This window comes from Atta colombica, unplaced genomic scaffold, assembly GCF_001594045.1.
Source record: "Atta colombica isolate Treedump-2 unplaced genomic scaffold, Acol1.0 scaffold153, whole genome shotgun sequence".
In the NCBI taxonomy this organism is placed as follows: Eukaryota; Metazoa; Arthropoda; class Insecta; order Hymenoptera; family Formicidae; genus Atta; species Atta colombica.
The window spans coordinates 1,667,935-1,681,672 of record NW_017259243.1 but is presented as its reverse complement, the minus strand read 5'-3'; the positions used below and the strand labels follow the sequence as shown (position 1 = coordinate 1,681,672).

General features: G+C 28.3%; 5 protein-coding genes across 7 annotated transcripts in view; 3 read left to right on the top strand and 2 right to left on the bottom strand.

Moving 5' to 3' along the window:
* Positions 1–447: 447 nt before the first annotated feature.
* On the top strand, positions 448–2,635 carry LOC108685508 (adenylyltransferase and sulfurtransferase MOCS3). Of its 2 annotated transcripts, XM_018190331.1 has the most exons (6): positions 448–648; positions 794–1,007; positions 1,158–1,456; positions 1,548–2,015; positions 2,110–2,211; positions 2,518–2,635. In XM_018190331.1, exons 1-6 carry the CDS (start codon positions 450–452, stop codon positions 2,541–2,543), a joined length of 1,308 nt encoding a protein of 435 aa, XP_018045820.1. In that variant the 5' UTR covers positions 448–449; the 3' UTR covers positions 2,544–2,635. The 2 variants fall into 2 exon arrangements, with proteins under 2 accessions (XP_018045820.1, XP_018045819.1); XM_018190330.1 differs by lacking the exon at positions 2,518–2,635 and having other exon boundaries at positions 2,110–2,303.
* On the bottom strand, positions 2,486–5,938 carry LOC108685510 (probable galactose-1-phosphate uridylyltransferase). 2 transcript variants are annotated; one of them, XM_018190332.1, is made up of 8 exons: positions 5,899–5,938; positions 5,148–5,267; positions 4,613–4,696; positions 4,375–4,544; positions 3,628–3,833; positions 3,201–3,429; positions 2,832–3,048; positions 2,486–2,733 (listed from the first exon to the last, which is right to left on the bottom strand). In XM_018190332.1, the coding sequence occupies exons 2-8, from the start codon at positions 5,158–5,160 to the stop codon at positions 2,486–2,488; spliced, it is 1,167 nt and encodes a 388-aa protein (XP_018045821.1). In that variant the 5' UTR covers positions 5,161–5,267; positions 5,899–5,938. The 2 variants fall into 2 exon arrangements, with proteins under 2 accessions (XP_018045821.1, XP_018045822.1); XM_018190333.1 differs by having other exon boundaries at positions 2,642–2,733; positions 2,882–3,048.
* A 244-nt stretch (positions 5,939–6,182) lies between these two features.
* Positions 6,183–7,621, top strand: LOC108685512 (probable small nuclear ribonucleoprotein Sm D2). Its single transcript, XM_018190336.1, has 3 exons — positions 6,183–6,293; positions 6,510–6,765; positions 7,441–7,621. Coding segments are annotated over exons 1-3 (363 nt in total). The 5' UTR covers positions 6,183–6,291; the 3' UTR covers positions 7,546–7,621.
* Positions 7,622–7,711: 90 nt separating this feature from the next.
* LOC108685511 (proteasome subunit alpha type-6-like) lies at positions 7,712–9,365 on the bottom strand. Its single transcript, XM_018190334.1, has 5 exons — positions 9,186–9,365; positions 8,935–9,029; positions 8,686–8,767; positions 7,907–8,336; positions 7,712–7,815 (listed from the first exon to the last, which is right to left on the bottom strand). The coding sequence occupies exons 1-5, from the start codon at positions 9,259–9,261 to the stop codon at positions 7,758–7,760; spliced, it is 741 nt and encodes a 246-aa protein (XP_018045823.1). The 5' UTR covers positions 9,262–9,365; the 3' UTR covers positions 7,712–7,757.
* A 560-nt stretch (positions 9,366–9,925) lies between these two features.
* The window catches only part of LOC108685507 (probable RNA-binding protein 19), a 4,544-nt gene continuing 731 nt past the window's right edge, over positions 9,926–13,738 (top strand). The window contains exons 1-9 of the mRNA XM_018190329.1: positions 9,926–10,174; positions 10,361–10,565; positions 10,685–10,893; positions 11,022–11,190; positions 11,528–11,812; positions 11,892–13,024; positions 13,084–13,286; positions 13,347–13,463; positions 13,573–13,678. Of these exons, the coding sequence (XP_018045818.1) occupies positions 10,139–10,174; positions 10,361–10,565; positions 10,685–10,893; positions 11,022–11,190; positions 11,528–11,812; positions 11,892–13,024; positions 13,084–13,286; positions 13,347–13,463; positions 13,573–13,678 (2,463 nt within the window). The 5' untranslated portion in view covers positions 9,926–10,138. The remainder of the gene's footprint in view (positions 10,175–10,360; positions 10,566–10,684; positions 10,894–11,021; positions 11,191–11,527; positions 11,813–11,891; positions 13,025–13,083; positions 13,287–13,346; positions 13,464–13,572; positions 13,679–13,738) is intronic.

Below are 13,738 nucleotides of genomic sequence, written 5' to 3'. Positions count from 1 at the left end.
TGCTCTATATATATGTATATATATATATATATATAATTTTTTATTATATTATATATCTGGTTATTTTAAGCATATTAAAACAATCTGTTATTTTTACGTGCTAAAAAAGTTGCATTACTACGCACGTGCGAGATTTCTCCACGTGATCATGATACATATCATGCATGTGATAAATAAGACAGATTTCCTAACCTCAAAAAATGTTACTTTTAACTTGATATAAATAATTCTTTTTTACGATTGAGTATATAGATGAATCGGGTCTATACATTACGTACACTTTGATTCAAGTTTAAGATTTTTATTTTTAATATTATTTTTATATTAAATATTCAAAATTATTATATTTTTAATTTTACGTCGATAATTATTATCATCTATTCTTTTGTATAATCAAGTTAAAAGAATTAAAAAAAGTAAAAAGGTAAAATTTTGAATCATCGCACACAATGGATAATATATCAATAGATATAAGTGAGGACGAATTAGTAGCAGAAATTACCGAATTACGTAAACTGTTACGTACGAAAGAGGCTAAATTAACTCATTTGCGACGTGAAAAACAAATTGTTCAAGAATATGGTTTAAACAACGATGAAATTTGTAGATACAGTCGGCAGCTCTTTTTGAAAGAAGTTGGTGTGAAAGGTATGCCATAAGATTGCTTATAATATACATAAAGAAAAGTATAATAAATTTCTTAATAAAATATTATTTTACTATATCTCGTGACAATAAACTTAATTTATATATAAAAAGACATAATTTTTTTAATAGATTCTCATTTTTTTAGGTCAAAAGAAGATAAAGGAGAGTTCCGTACTTATTGTCGGAGCTGGTGGTCTCGGTTGCCCTGCAGCATTGTATTTAACTTGTGCTGGCATTGGTTGCATTGGCATAGTAGATTATGATGATGTTGAAATAAATAATCTTCATAGACAGTTATTGTATACAGAAACAAGCATAGGTACCGCTAAAGTAATTGCAGCAGCAGAAAGTCTTAATCGGTATAACAGCATTATGAATTAATTGTATATTGATTGGAATTAGATAAAAATTGTTGTTTTTGCTGATATAATTAAGTTTTATATGTAATAGTCTTTTCTTACTTTTTAATTCACATTTAAAAAATCTATTTCATATTCTTGTTCTCACAGGCTAAATAGTTACGTAAAAGTCATTCCATATATGATTCAATTAGATAGTAAAAATGCTTTGGATATCATAAAAAATTATGATATTGTAATAGATGCTACAGATAATGTAGCTACGCGTTATTTGTTGAATGACGCATGTGTTTTGAGTGGTAAACCATTAGTTTCTGGATCAGCATTGAGATTTGAAGGGCATTTATCAGTATTTAATTACAATGGTCCTTGCTATAGATGTATATTTCCTGATCCACCACCACCAGAAACTGTAACAAACTGTGGAGATGGTGGTGTTCTTGGTGCAGGTAAACTTTTCTATTTTTTACTAAATTCTATATACATATGTTTCACAATTTACAATTAAATATTATTTTTATTTTTCATGATGAATATTAGCTGTTGGAATAATTGGTGTATTACAAGCACTGGAGACATTAAAAATAATACTTAATATGCCTGACATAACTTCAGGACGGCTTTTATTATTTGATAGCACAGAAACTAAATTCCATAATGTACGCTTACGTCCAAAAAATATAAACTGTGCAGTTTGCGGGGAACATCGCGTTATACATGACTTAATAGACTATGAAAAATTTTGTGGTGCAAAAGCTAATGATAAAGATCTCAATTTAAATTTATTAAAGAAAGAAGAAAGAATATCAGTTGAAGAATATAATAAGATCATGAAAATGCAATCAAAATCTCACATAATGATCGATGTACGTTCATCTGAAGAATATCAAATCTGCCATTTACAGGATTCTATTAATATTCCTTTCACACAGCTTAGCAAGGATCATAATTTAAAGCTAATAAAAGATAATATAAAGAAGGTGCAAAAAGAACATCATTCAGTGGATTGTAAGATATATTTTATATTTCCATTATAATTTTTTGTTAGATTATTTTTTATGCGATTGATAGAATTAATCTTAGACTGTATTTACTCTTGCAGTATATCTTATGTGCAGACGTGGAAATGATTCACAAAAGGCTGTTCAATATTTGAAAAAGATATTTATCGAAGATACTTTGAAAATAAGAGACATAATTGGAGGTATCCATGCTTGGAGTAATAAGATTGATCAAAAGTTTCCTAAATATTAATATATTAAATGAAAATTGTATCACTTGTATGTGTATGTATGTGTATGTGTGTGTGTGTGTGTGTGCGTGTGTGATATAACATATTTTTAATATATTTTATTGAATATTATCATCAAGACAATGTAATATAAACTTTATTACATTTATAGATTTTTGTATATATGGTTATCGAAAATATATTGTATTTCAATTTATTTGTATATATATATATATATATATATAATTTAATTTGAATATTTTTCTATTTCCTCTACAGTTAGACTAGTTTCTGGATGTTTATAATGAGAATCTGATAAGTTTCTTAATTTTTCTGCTGCTTGTTCTGGTGTTAGATCTCTTTGTACTTGAGCTAAAAGCTCATAACCGACCATGTGCTTCTTTATGGTAGAAGAACGTAGTAAAGGTGGTAAGTATAGTCCATGAAAAGTCCAATATGGATAATCACGATTCTGATGTGAACCCATTGGAGCACCTTTAATTACATATTAATGAATCAGTAATTGTAAATTATGCTAGATTAAAATGATATGTAAATAATAAATAAAATATCTGATGATTGTTATTCTTTACCATGCCATCCCATTGAATATGGAAAAGAACAGTGAAAGAGATTATCATACTTTGTACACAATCTTTTCATGATGACAGCTAGAGATTCTTGTTGATTGTCTGATAATTCTTGCATTCTAGTTACTTGTTTTTTGGGTAATATCATAGTTTCATATGGCCAAACTGCCCAGAATGGCACTACAACTATCCAATCACGATTTTCTATTACAATGCGATCCTAAAAATGTAAATTTATTTAAGTTTAATTAAAGTTGAATAAAAAATTATCCTAGATGATAAAGATAAATCTCGTTACTTTTGAGCTTTTTTACATTATATCAATATTGATAATATTCATATATCAAATTGGCATTATTTATAATAACCAACCCTTTTTAAAATTTCTTTCTGCATGTAATCAATAAGAAGAGGTTTCTTATTACGTATATAAAAATCTTTGAGATATTCGTCTTTTATTCTAATTTCATTCGGTAAAAACGAACTGGACCATATCTGACAGTGAGGATGTGCATTGCTACAGCCCATCAAAGCGCCTCTATTTTCAAATATCTGGACCCAGATCCATTTTTTACCCAAGTCCAACATCTCATAGATCCACCTGTTGCATTATACAATGTTCATTTTTCAAAAGTAATGACTATTCGAGTACATAGTGTGTGTTCGGGAACACACTATTAGCGCTATTTGTATTATTTTATTCTTATTTTACATTGAATGATAAAGATAAAACAACACAAATAATGCGCACACTAATAGCATCTCTCTGAATGCATATTTTTTGTACAATGTTACTCACTGTTTGATTACTTCCTTGATTTCATAAATCTTCATCAATGCTATTGTTACGTTTGACTTTGGATGAAAACACATCACTTTACAGGTACCTTTAGCAGATTCCATTTGGAACAATTCATCATCGGATTTTGGTGGATTTGGTACTGATTCTAGTAAAGCAGGAAAGTCATTCACGAACGAGAACGTATTTTGATACATTGGAGTTACCTGTAGTACAGAATATCAATTTTTTCAATGAATTAATTTCTTCAATGAATAATATATTCAATTAAACAAAACATAATATATAAAAAAATTAATTATTAATTAATTCATATTAATAATGAAAATGAATTTGATCAAATAAATTGCTTTATTGTGAAATTTTTAGTATTATATTAAATATTTAAAATTAAAAATTTTCTTGTCAAGAAATCTCTGTAAATAAAAGAATAATGCAATACCAATATAAATAAAAATGCAAGAGATATATTAAAATAAATATAGCAAAATATTCTTTTATCAAATAAAGTCAAGAATTTTAATATTTTAATGATATGAATTAAAACAGCAAAACGTTATTTGTATAAGGTGAAACATTTTAATAGATATTTCAACATTTTATCATGGAAAATAAATTATCTTGCATCTGGAAACCCATACATAAGAGAGAATGAAATATTCATTTCCTATGGTAAAACGTTGGGAAATCCATTAAAACTCACAGATATTATAATATATTACAGACAAAATATAGATCAAATCTAACTTCTCCACTAGCTCTAATATTTCCTGGGCAAAGTGGATTATTGGAATCATAATCTGGAAGCTCCTCATCTATATTATGTTCTATTTGACCTCCCCATGGTCGCTTCATACGATGTGGTGACACTAATACCCATTCTCCTCTTAATGGATTATATCTTATATGTTGATGTTCTGCAAAAGAAATCTTAATAAAAAAAATTATTATTAGATATTGAAAAATATTATTATTTATATCTAACCAATTGGATCAAATGCTGATGATGTGGCGTTATTTTTTGATATATCTTTTGTTCCATTCTTGTTTCTTTCTAATGATTCGTCACCTATCACAAATTCATAGAATAGATGATTTTTTAGGTTCTAAAGGATATTTCTTCATTATCAAAATATTATTAGAAATATCCTAAATTTTAGGATATTTCTGATATTATGAAAAAAAAACTTGTGAGAAATATATTCATATATCAGTTTATACTAAAGCTGCAATATTATATAACAGATTAGATACTTTATCATTTTGCGTATTTGATTAGATAATCTTTTCTTTGTACATTTTAAACCATATGAAAATTTATAATACAGAATATTATCATAATATAATTTCTATTTCATGTTATTTAATAAAATTATTTAATAAAATAAATTGGATAAAATTTTATCATTAATAGATATAGAATACCTGTTTTTTTAGAAAAAACAGAAAAATTATCAATATATCTCATTAAAAATAACAATGATATAATATTAAATGTTTATAGTATAATAATGACTTACCTTTCACTGACATTTTTATATAAAAGCTCAGTGAATAACTGAAATTCTGTGACAGAAATTCTGTTATGCTTGATAATTACTGAATATTGTTCTTCTTTCGTATTTACATGAATCACATTTCTGTGTAGATAACAAGTATATCAATATATAGGTATAATCAATATATAGGTATATATAATCAATATATAATTTTACGTCAGTCGAGATAAATAAAATTTGAATCAAAGATCATGGAAGAGGAAAGAATATGTAACTTTTTTACTATTTGATAGAAAACGATAAGAATGGTCGAGTTATATATAGTTATATATATAGTTAGAAAAATTTTATGAGCTCTCTCCCAGTTAAATTAATAAACTGCGTGGTTAACTCAAAGTTGTTTAACGAGTGTTTGAATATAATATATAATTAATGTTATCTAATCTGTTTCTATCATATCAAACAGCTACAAAATTAATAAAAATTTTAAGAATACATAATTTTTTTATTTACATTAATAAAATAATATAGATATTATAGTTAATCAGAATTTTATCAAATATGATTTATATGAGGATATAAACAATGTTTCTACATAATTGTTTATTTTAACTTTATCATTTTTCATTTTGATAAAAATGATAAAAATATATTCATTCCATTGCATGGATGTAAAAACAAAGATTTAAGAAGAAAAAGCATCAATGTACTTCATGAAACAAAAGATATTAAAAAAGTTCTTCAAGTTAGAAAATCTTAGAAAATCTCATACCGACGAAATGCAGTAACAACTAGGAACGACATGAGTAGAGCTAAATCACAGACTTCTATTATATATATTATTATACTAAACTAATTGCTAAAGCATCATTTATATTGGCTGTAATCTGTAACATACAGCCAGCGCTTTGACCATTGTCCAGTGCAGCAGACAACCACCATAATGCTTTCTGCATGTTGGACGCGATGAGCGATATCCAATGAAAACTCTGCTTTTTCTCACGTGATGATGCATAGCAGAGTTTTCATTGGATATCGTTCATCGCTCATCGCGTCCAGTACAGTAGATAATTACGATCGTTCGAAAAATAAAAGGAATTAGTGTCTTTTTATCAAAGCAAAAGAATTGATAATATTCGATACTATTTAACAAAAACATCACAAAATGTAAGTTAAGTATTTGCTTTATAATATCTTGTGTGATGTTATTAATATTTCAATATATAATGTTAATCTATCACAGTTTATATCAAGGATAACCTCAATTATAGCACGTATAACTTTATTTATTTGCATTATTAATTATTAACGTATAAAAAGTTAACTAAACATTTTTAGTATTATATATCATGTAATATATTATTGACATTTTTTGAATATCAGGTCATCTCTAACCAAACCAAAATCTGAGATGACGCCAGAGGAATTAGCAAAAAGAGAAGAGGAGGAATTTAACACCGGACCTCTCTCAGTTTTAACACAATCAGTGAAGAATAATACCCAAGTATTAATAAACTGCAGAAATAACAAAAAGTTATTGGGACGAGTAAAAGCTTTTGACAGACACTGCAATATGGTTTTAGAAAATGTAAAAGAGATGTGGACAGAACTTCCACGTACAGGAAAAGGCAAAAAGAAGGTATGTGTAATTGTATATTTCTAGCAAATTACTCAAATTGTATTTTATTATTAAATAATTCTAAAATTTATTTTAAATTTTGAATTGTCAGTGATTATCCAAATTATTTAATTAAATAAGAAAAAAATTTGATTAAAGTAGATCTTAAGTGTTTCAGTATTTCTCTATGATTATGTACATATCTGATTCTGTAAACAGTGCACCAAAATCTTTTTCTTAAAATGCATTTATGAGCAAAACTTTTATGTATATAAATTCACATAAAAATATTTAAACACTAAAGTTGGTTTTGATCCTGGTAGTAATCCTGACGATAAAATGACAAATGACGTAACTTGCTATCAGAGGACCAAATATAGGAATTTCTCTTATTTAATTAGATTTATTTTCATTGGTATAAATTTGTATCAAATTACCTGATATTTATTACTAAATTATTTGATACATCATATATATAAATGTAATTACATAATCGTTATTTAATATGAAAAAATTGAGTCTATTGTTGAGTAAGTTTTGAATTTAGAAAGAAAAGGATATAATTAACTGATATTTCAAGATATAATAAATAAAACGTTTAAGATATTCGATTGTAAGTCTAACAAAAAATTAAAATAAAATAGTAAAGTAAGATTATGTAAATTATTAATAATATTCTTAATCATTTACAAATAGGCAAAACCAGTAAATAAAGACAGATTTATTCCAAAAATGTTTCTACGTGGAGATTCTGTCATCTTGGTTCTGAGGAATCCACTGGCAACTGCAGCAGGAAAATAATAATCTAAGAATCGTTTAATTTTATGAATTTAATATTATTAAGGCTAATAATATAATAAAGGAAATAAATTTTTTTGATATGACCATAGCAGTGTTTATTAACGCGATAAACCCTTTTTCTGCACAAATCTTTAATCTTGTTCATTAAATATTAAGTAAAAAAGTGTATCAGGCAGGACATATTTATTTCTTATGAATTGTATACAACATTATCAATCTTTTTCGGCAATTGCGGTTAAATGTTTATCAATCTCTTGTTCGGTCAGTATACTGTAACAGAAAAATTGTTAAAAAGCAATGGAAAATAAAATTTTGGTACCAACATATGAAACATTAATATCAAAATTATTTCATAAATTACCGGAATTTGGGATTATCCTTTGATACAACTCCCACTTCAATTTCAGTTGGTTTAAAGTCTACAGACAAGACTGTAGACAGACAAGTAATGGCTAGTTGTATAGTCTCGTCATAATCATAGTTTTGTTTCTTCTTTAATTTCTTCTCGAGATAGGAATTAGCTTCCGTTTGTTTTGCTCCAACGGAGATAGCTCTATATCCACAAAAATATCCCGCTGGATCGGCTTTATAAATACATGGACCTTTCTCTTTGTCATATGCAATAAGCATCATGGAACATCCAAGAGGTCGCATCTCTGCATTTTGCGTATATACTTGACTAATGTCTGCGATACGCTGACACAAAGCGTCCACAGGTATCTCGTAGCCATACTTATATTTAAAATGAGCTGCTTCGTATCGTGCACGTTGTACTTGAGACTTGCTATCAGCTGGAATAGGAATTACAATGAATTTAATTGGATGTATATTAAAGCTATTGTGCAATGATATCCGAGTATAAAAGTAAAACGCAAATATAATTCAAATTACGAGTTATATATTTTATCTAAACACAATAAAATATTTTCAGAAGTTTGCAGTTTAATCTGTTTTTATATTTATATAAACTCATTCTCCTGTCGTTCGACTATAAAGGGGAATACTCAATTGTAATTGATTTTTACATTCTGATTCAGATTAAGCTCTCGGTGGAAACTAGATGTGTCTACTGAATGCATCCAATTCACTCTTAGAAAGAGAATGTTAAGTATGGCATAGCTAAAAATTATCTGAACTTACCTATCATACCAGTCATGACACAACCGATGTAGTCAGTCAGCTGAAATACATGAGTGACACTGGATGCATCAAGTAACTTGTCCTATAAAAAGGAAGATATTACTTCGATATAAATATGATTATTAATTAAAACATGTCTCTAAATATTAAATTATCATTTCTAATAAATGTTAAGCTAATAAGATGTACAAAGAATTGAAAGAAACTAAATTTTAAGTTCTAATAGGAAGATGTTTAAAAGATCTTTACAGGCACTTTCTTCTGTGTTGCAAAAACTGCTGTCTCGACCCCTTTGACGGCTACAGACGTCAGGCCACCTTGATTGATAGCTTTAAAGGCGTATTCTGTGCGAGATACAAAGAAAAAAGGCATTTCAATAAATTTTAAAATGCAGATCATACTGAATCGTATAAAATGCAAACAAATAGGAACACAGGAAATTTATAGGAGTGACGATGCAGATGATAACTATTCGTATCTGAGATATTTTTGATTCTTACCTACTTGGTATAGTCGGCCTTCTGGTGAAAAGATCGTGATATGCCTGTCAAAACCAGCACTACTACCACGCGCCATGTTCGCTTATACAGAAAATAGAGAAATCGGCGATGCTTCCGTCCGCGGCTTTTCGACCAATTTGCTGTGAAAACCAGTGAAAACGTCAAATCATAGGTCTGTTCTTTGTAGTTGTACTTTCTACACTGGTGCAGAAAGGATACATATGTAAGTACAAAAGTACGTTCCGAAATTTTCCTGACAGTAGCCTAGTTTCCACCGGAGAATTTAAACCGGATTAGAATATAAGAACTACAGTCGAGTATTCCCTTGTTAATAGTCGAACGACAGAGGAATGTTCGACTAGTTGGTTGGTACATTCTGATCGGTTTAAACTCTCGGTGAAAATTAGGCCATTGCTAACTACGTGATTACAATCAGAACCAATCAGAACTTAACACCAATCGCTTCTCTTATAAATATAGGGGGTATAATCAACGCAATGCTGCAAACTCTTTGAAACGTTTTTTAATTGGTCAGTTTATAAAATTCTTTCTTCTAATTGGTCCATCAAATGCTTCAAAGCATTTGTAGCGAGATTTTGACCACAGTCTAGGACTCTAGACGCGATGAGCGATGAACGACGAGCGATATCCAATAAAGGAGTCTCTAAAAGCTTTGCTTTTTCTTATGTGACAAAGCTCTCACGCAAAGCTCTCATTGGATACCACTCGTCGCTCATCGCTTATCGCATGCAATGTGCAGTAACATAAGAAATATAACCTATATTCTAAACTTTTTTTCACGCTTGAATTGATACTTTCATTTTCTCATGTATGCTCAAGTAATGTAATCTTATATCTTAAAATTGCACATGCTGGATACGCAGTTTCTATCTTTGAATATAAATAAAATCATTCATTCATTTCTAAATACGGATAATTATCAATGAGATAAAATGTCTCGTTTAATTGTAAAAAATTTGCCAAAAAGTGTAAGTGGATGAAATCACATGTGATCTTTTTTATTTAATTTCATATACAATATATAAATAATTGTTATTATACATTATATATCAGTCAAAGTGTTAACTTTAGCAAATGTATACACTGGTCAATGCATACATTTACTGAATTAACACTTTGTAATACATACATATAAAATATTTTATTTTACCTAGGTTACAGATATCAAATTAAAAGAATTATTTAGTCAAAAGGGGATTGTGACTGATGTCCAATTGAAGTACACGAAGGATGGTAAATTTCGACGATTTGGATTTATTGGCTACAAATTAGAGGAACAAGCAAAATTGGCACAATCCTATTTTGATCAAACATTTATTGATACTTCTAAAATATATGTTGAGCAGTGTGCAAATTTAGGTAAGTATAATTATTTATAATTATTTATAATTATTTATAATTTTATTATAATTATATAATTTTATTATAATTTAATAGTTTTGATATATGAATGTATTTTGTTTGTATGATATTTTTAGGCGATCCTTCAAAGCCAAAATCATGGAGCAAATATGCAAGTGATAGTTCTCATAATAATGTTAATAAAACATCTAATGTAAAGTCAAAGGTAAAATCAATAGATTTGACAGAAAATACTGAAGAAGCTAAGAACAAAAGTGATAAAAAGAAAAAAAAGAAAAAGGCAGACAAAAAAGAAAATGATGAACTTAAAAAAGCACTTGAAAAGGTACATTAAAATTTTTTCTCACTTCATTAGTTAATAAATTATTTATATCTATTTATATACATTATATAATATATAATTTGTTTCTATTAATTAAAAGAAAATTGTTAAAATTATTATGTTAAATTTAGCATAAGGATGATCCTTTATTTATGGAATTTCTTGAAACACATACTGATAAAGATGCAAAAACAGTTTGGAAAAATGATATTGGTATGCCAAAAGACGAAGTTGAAAAATCTAGTGATGAATCTGAAGATGAAGAACATGATGAATCTAAAGAAATTAGTCTAAAGACAGGTGAGAAAAAGGAAGAAGTATTTTCTTCTTTTCTTGTTTTTCTTTGTTGAATTATGTATTATTAAGCAAAACTTTTTTTTAAGTACTATTTTGCATAATAAAGTAATATTTTTTTTTATTCAACATATTTTATATTTATAAAATCTATTTATGAAAACTATAGAATTTAAATGTTTATTGTAAACATAATATTTCGTAGAAGAATTCCTATGCTAGGAATTCTATTAATTAATATATTATTTTTAAAAATAAATTTTATCTTATTTGAATATTGTAATTTGTATCTCTTGTAGAGTGAGAAAATAACTATAGAAAATATATTTATGTATTATTTTAGAAAAAGTGACACTTTCAAGTGGAAAAGACGAACCTGATTGGTTACGTCAGAGTGGAATAAAATCTCTGACAAAAGATATATCAAAGCATGGTCCATTGACATTATATACTGTAAAAATACGAGGACTTGCATACGTACATATGAAAAAGCATATTAAACAATTTTTTCGTCCTATAAAACCGAAATCTATACGAATTCCTCCCAAAATTAAAGGTATAGCTTATGTGGGATTCAAAACAGAACAAGCCATGAAAAAAGCTCTTATGAAAAATAAGAGTTTCCTAGGTAAAACAAAATTAAATGCAATTTAAAATAAAATATACAATATTTTGCACATTTTTAAGTATATTTTTTATTTATGTAGAAGGGAAACAAATATTTGTATCCAAATATGAACGAAAAGAGGAAATTGAATCTAATAAGGACTCTTGTAATAAGACTAATATTAAATGGAAGAAACAAGAAGAAGCTTTAAAAAACGAAGAAAGTATAGCAGAATCCGGAAGAATGTTTATTAGAAATCTAACATATACGACTACAGAGAATGATGTCAGAAAATTATTTGAAAAATATGGTCCTCTGTCTGAAGTGGATTTACCTATAGATAGAATGACTAGGAAACCAAAAGGGTTTGGCACAATAACATTTCTGATGCCAGAACATGCTGTAAAAGCTTACAGCGAGTTGGACGGTTCTATATTAGATGGTAGAATGTTACATATTCTTCCTGGGAAGACAAAAACTTCCTTAGAGGATATTGATACTGAAAATTTAACTTATAAACAAAAGAAAGAATTACAGACTAAGGCAACTGCGAGTTCGTCACATAATTGGAATACATTATTTCTTGGACAAAACGCTGTGGCAAATGCTATCGTCAGTCGTTACAACACGACGAAGGAGAAGTTATTGGAAGATGAATCGAATGGAATGAGTGCTGCGGTCAAATTAGCGTTAGGAGAAACGCAATTGGTTCAAGATACAAAAATTTTCTTGGAAGAAAACGGCGTATGTTTAGATGCTTTTAATGAAGCATCGAAGAAGAGATCAAATACTATAATCTTGGTGAAGAATTTGCCGGCTGAAACAAAACCAAATGAACTACAAGAAATGTTTGCCAAACATGGAGAACTTGCGCGTATTATATTGCCACCAGCGGGCATAACAGCGCTGATTGAATTTTTGGAGCCGTTCGAAGCACGCAAGGCTTTCCGCGCATTAGCTTATACAAAATATAAGCATTTACCATTGTATCTAGAGTGGGCGCCAGATAATAGTTTCATCACACCTGCATCTAAAAATAATACAATTGAAAATAATGTGACTACAAAAAAATCAACAGATTTGAAAGAAGTTAAAGATGAAGTAACGATAAAAGAATTTAAAGAAAATAAGAATAATATGCGTAAAGAAGAAGAAAATGAGCCGCCCGAATTAGATACAACACTTTTTGTAAAAAATATCAATTTCTCAACTACGGAAGAACAATTGAAAGATGTAAGTACTTAAAAATGATATCAATTTTTTTTTGCAGTAATATAATTTTACATTTGTAGTATTTCGGCAAATGTGGTCCTCTTCATTACGTCACAATAGCTACTAAAATGGATCCAGAAAATCCTGCTAAAAAATTATCTATGGGATATGGATTTATAAGATATAAAAGAAAATTTGACGCAGATCGTGCGTTAAAAACGTTGCAGATGTCAGTACTCGATGGGAAGAGCTTAGAATTAAAACGATCTGAGAGAACATTAATGTAAGTTATTTCTATCTTATTGAAAAGCCGAGAATTTTTAATAACCACGAGATATTTTAGATCTGATATCAAAACAGCAAGAAAGAAATCTAAGATCACCGAACAGACTGGCACTAAAATTTTAGTACGAAATATACCCTTCCAAGCAACTGTCCAGGAAGTGACAGAATTGTTCAAGTATGCGCGCACGTACACACGCACATACACACACGCGCGCGCGCACATACATGTATATAATCTTTGTATGACATTACGATGTAATAATTAATTAATTATAATTTTATAGATCATATGGTGAGTTGAAAGCCGTACGATTACCGAAGAAACTGGTCGGCACTGAGAAGCATAGAGGATTCGCTTTCATTGAGTATTATACTAAATCAGATGCAAAGGTAAAAATTTTTAGTGTTTATTTTATTTAATTTAATAAAAGTCAAGCAGAAAAAATTAAA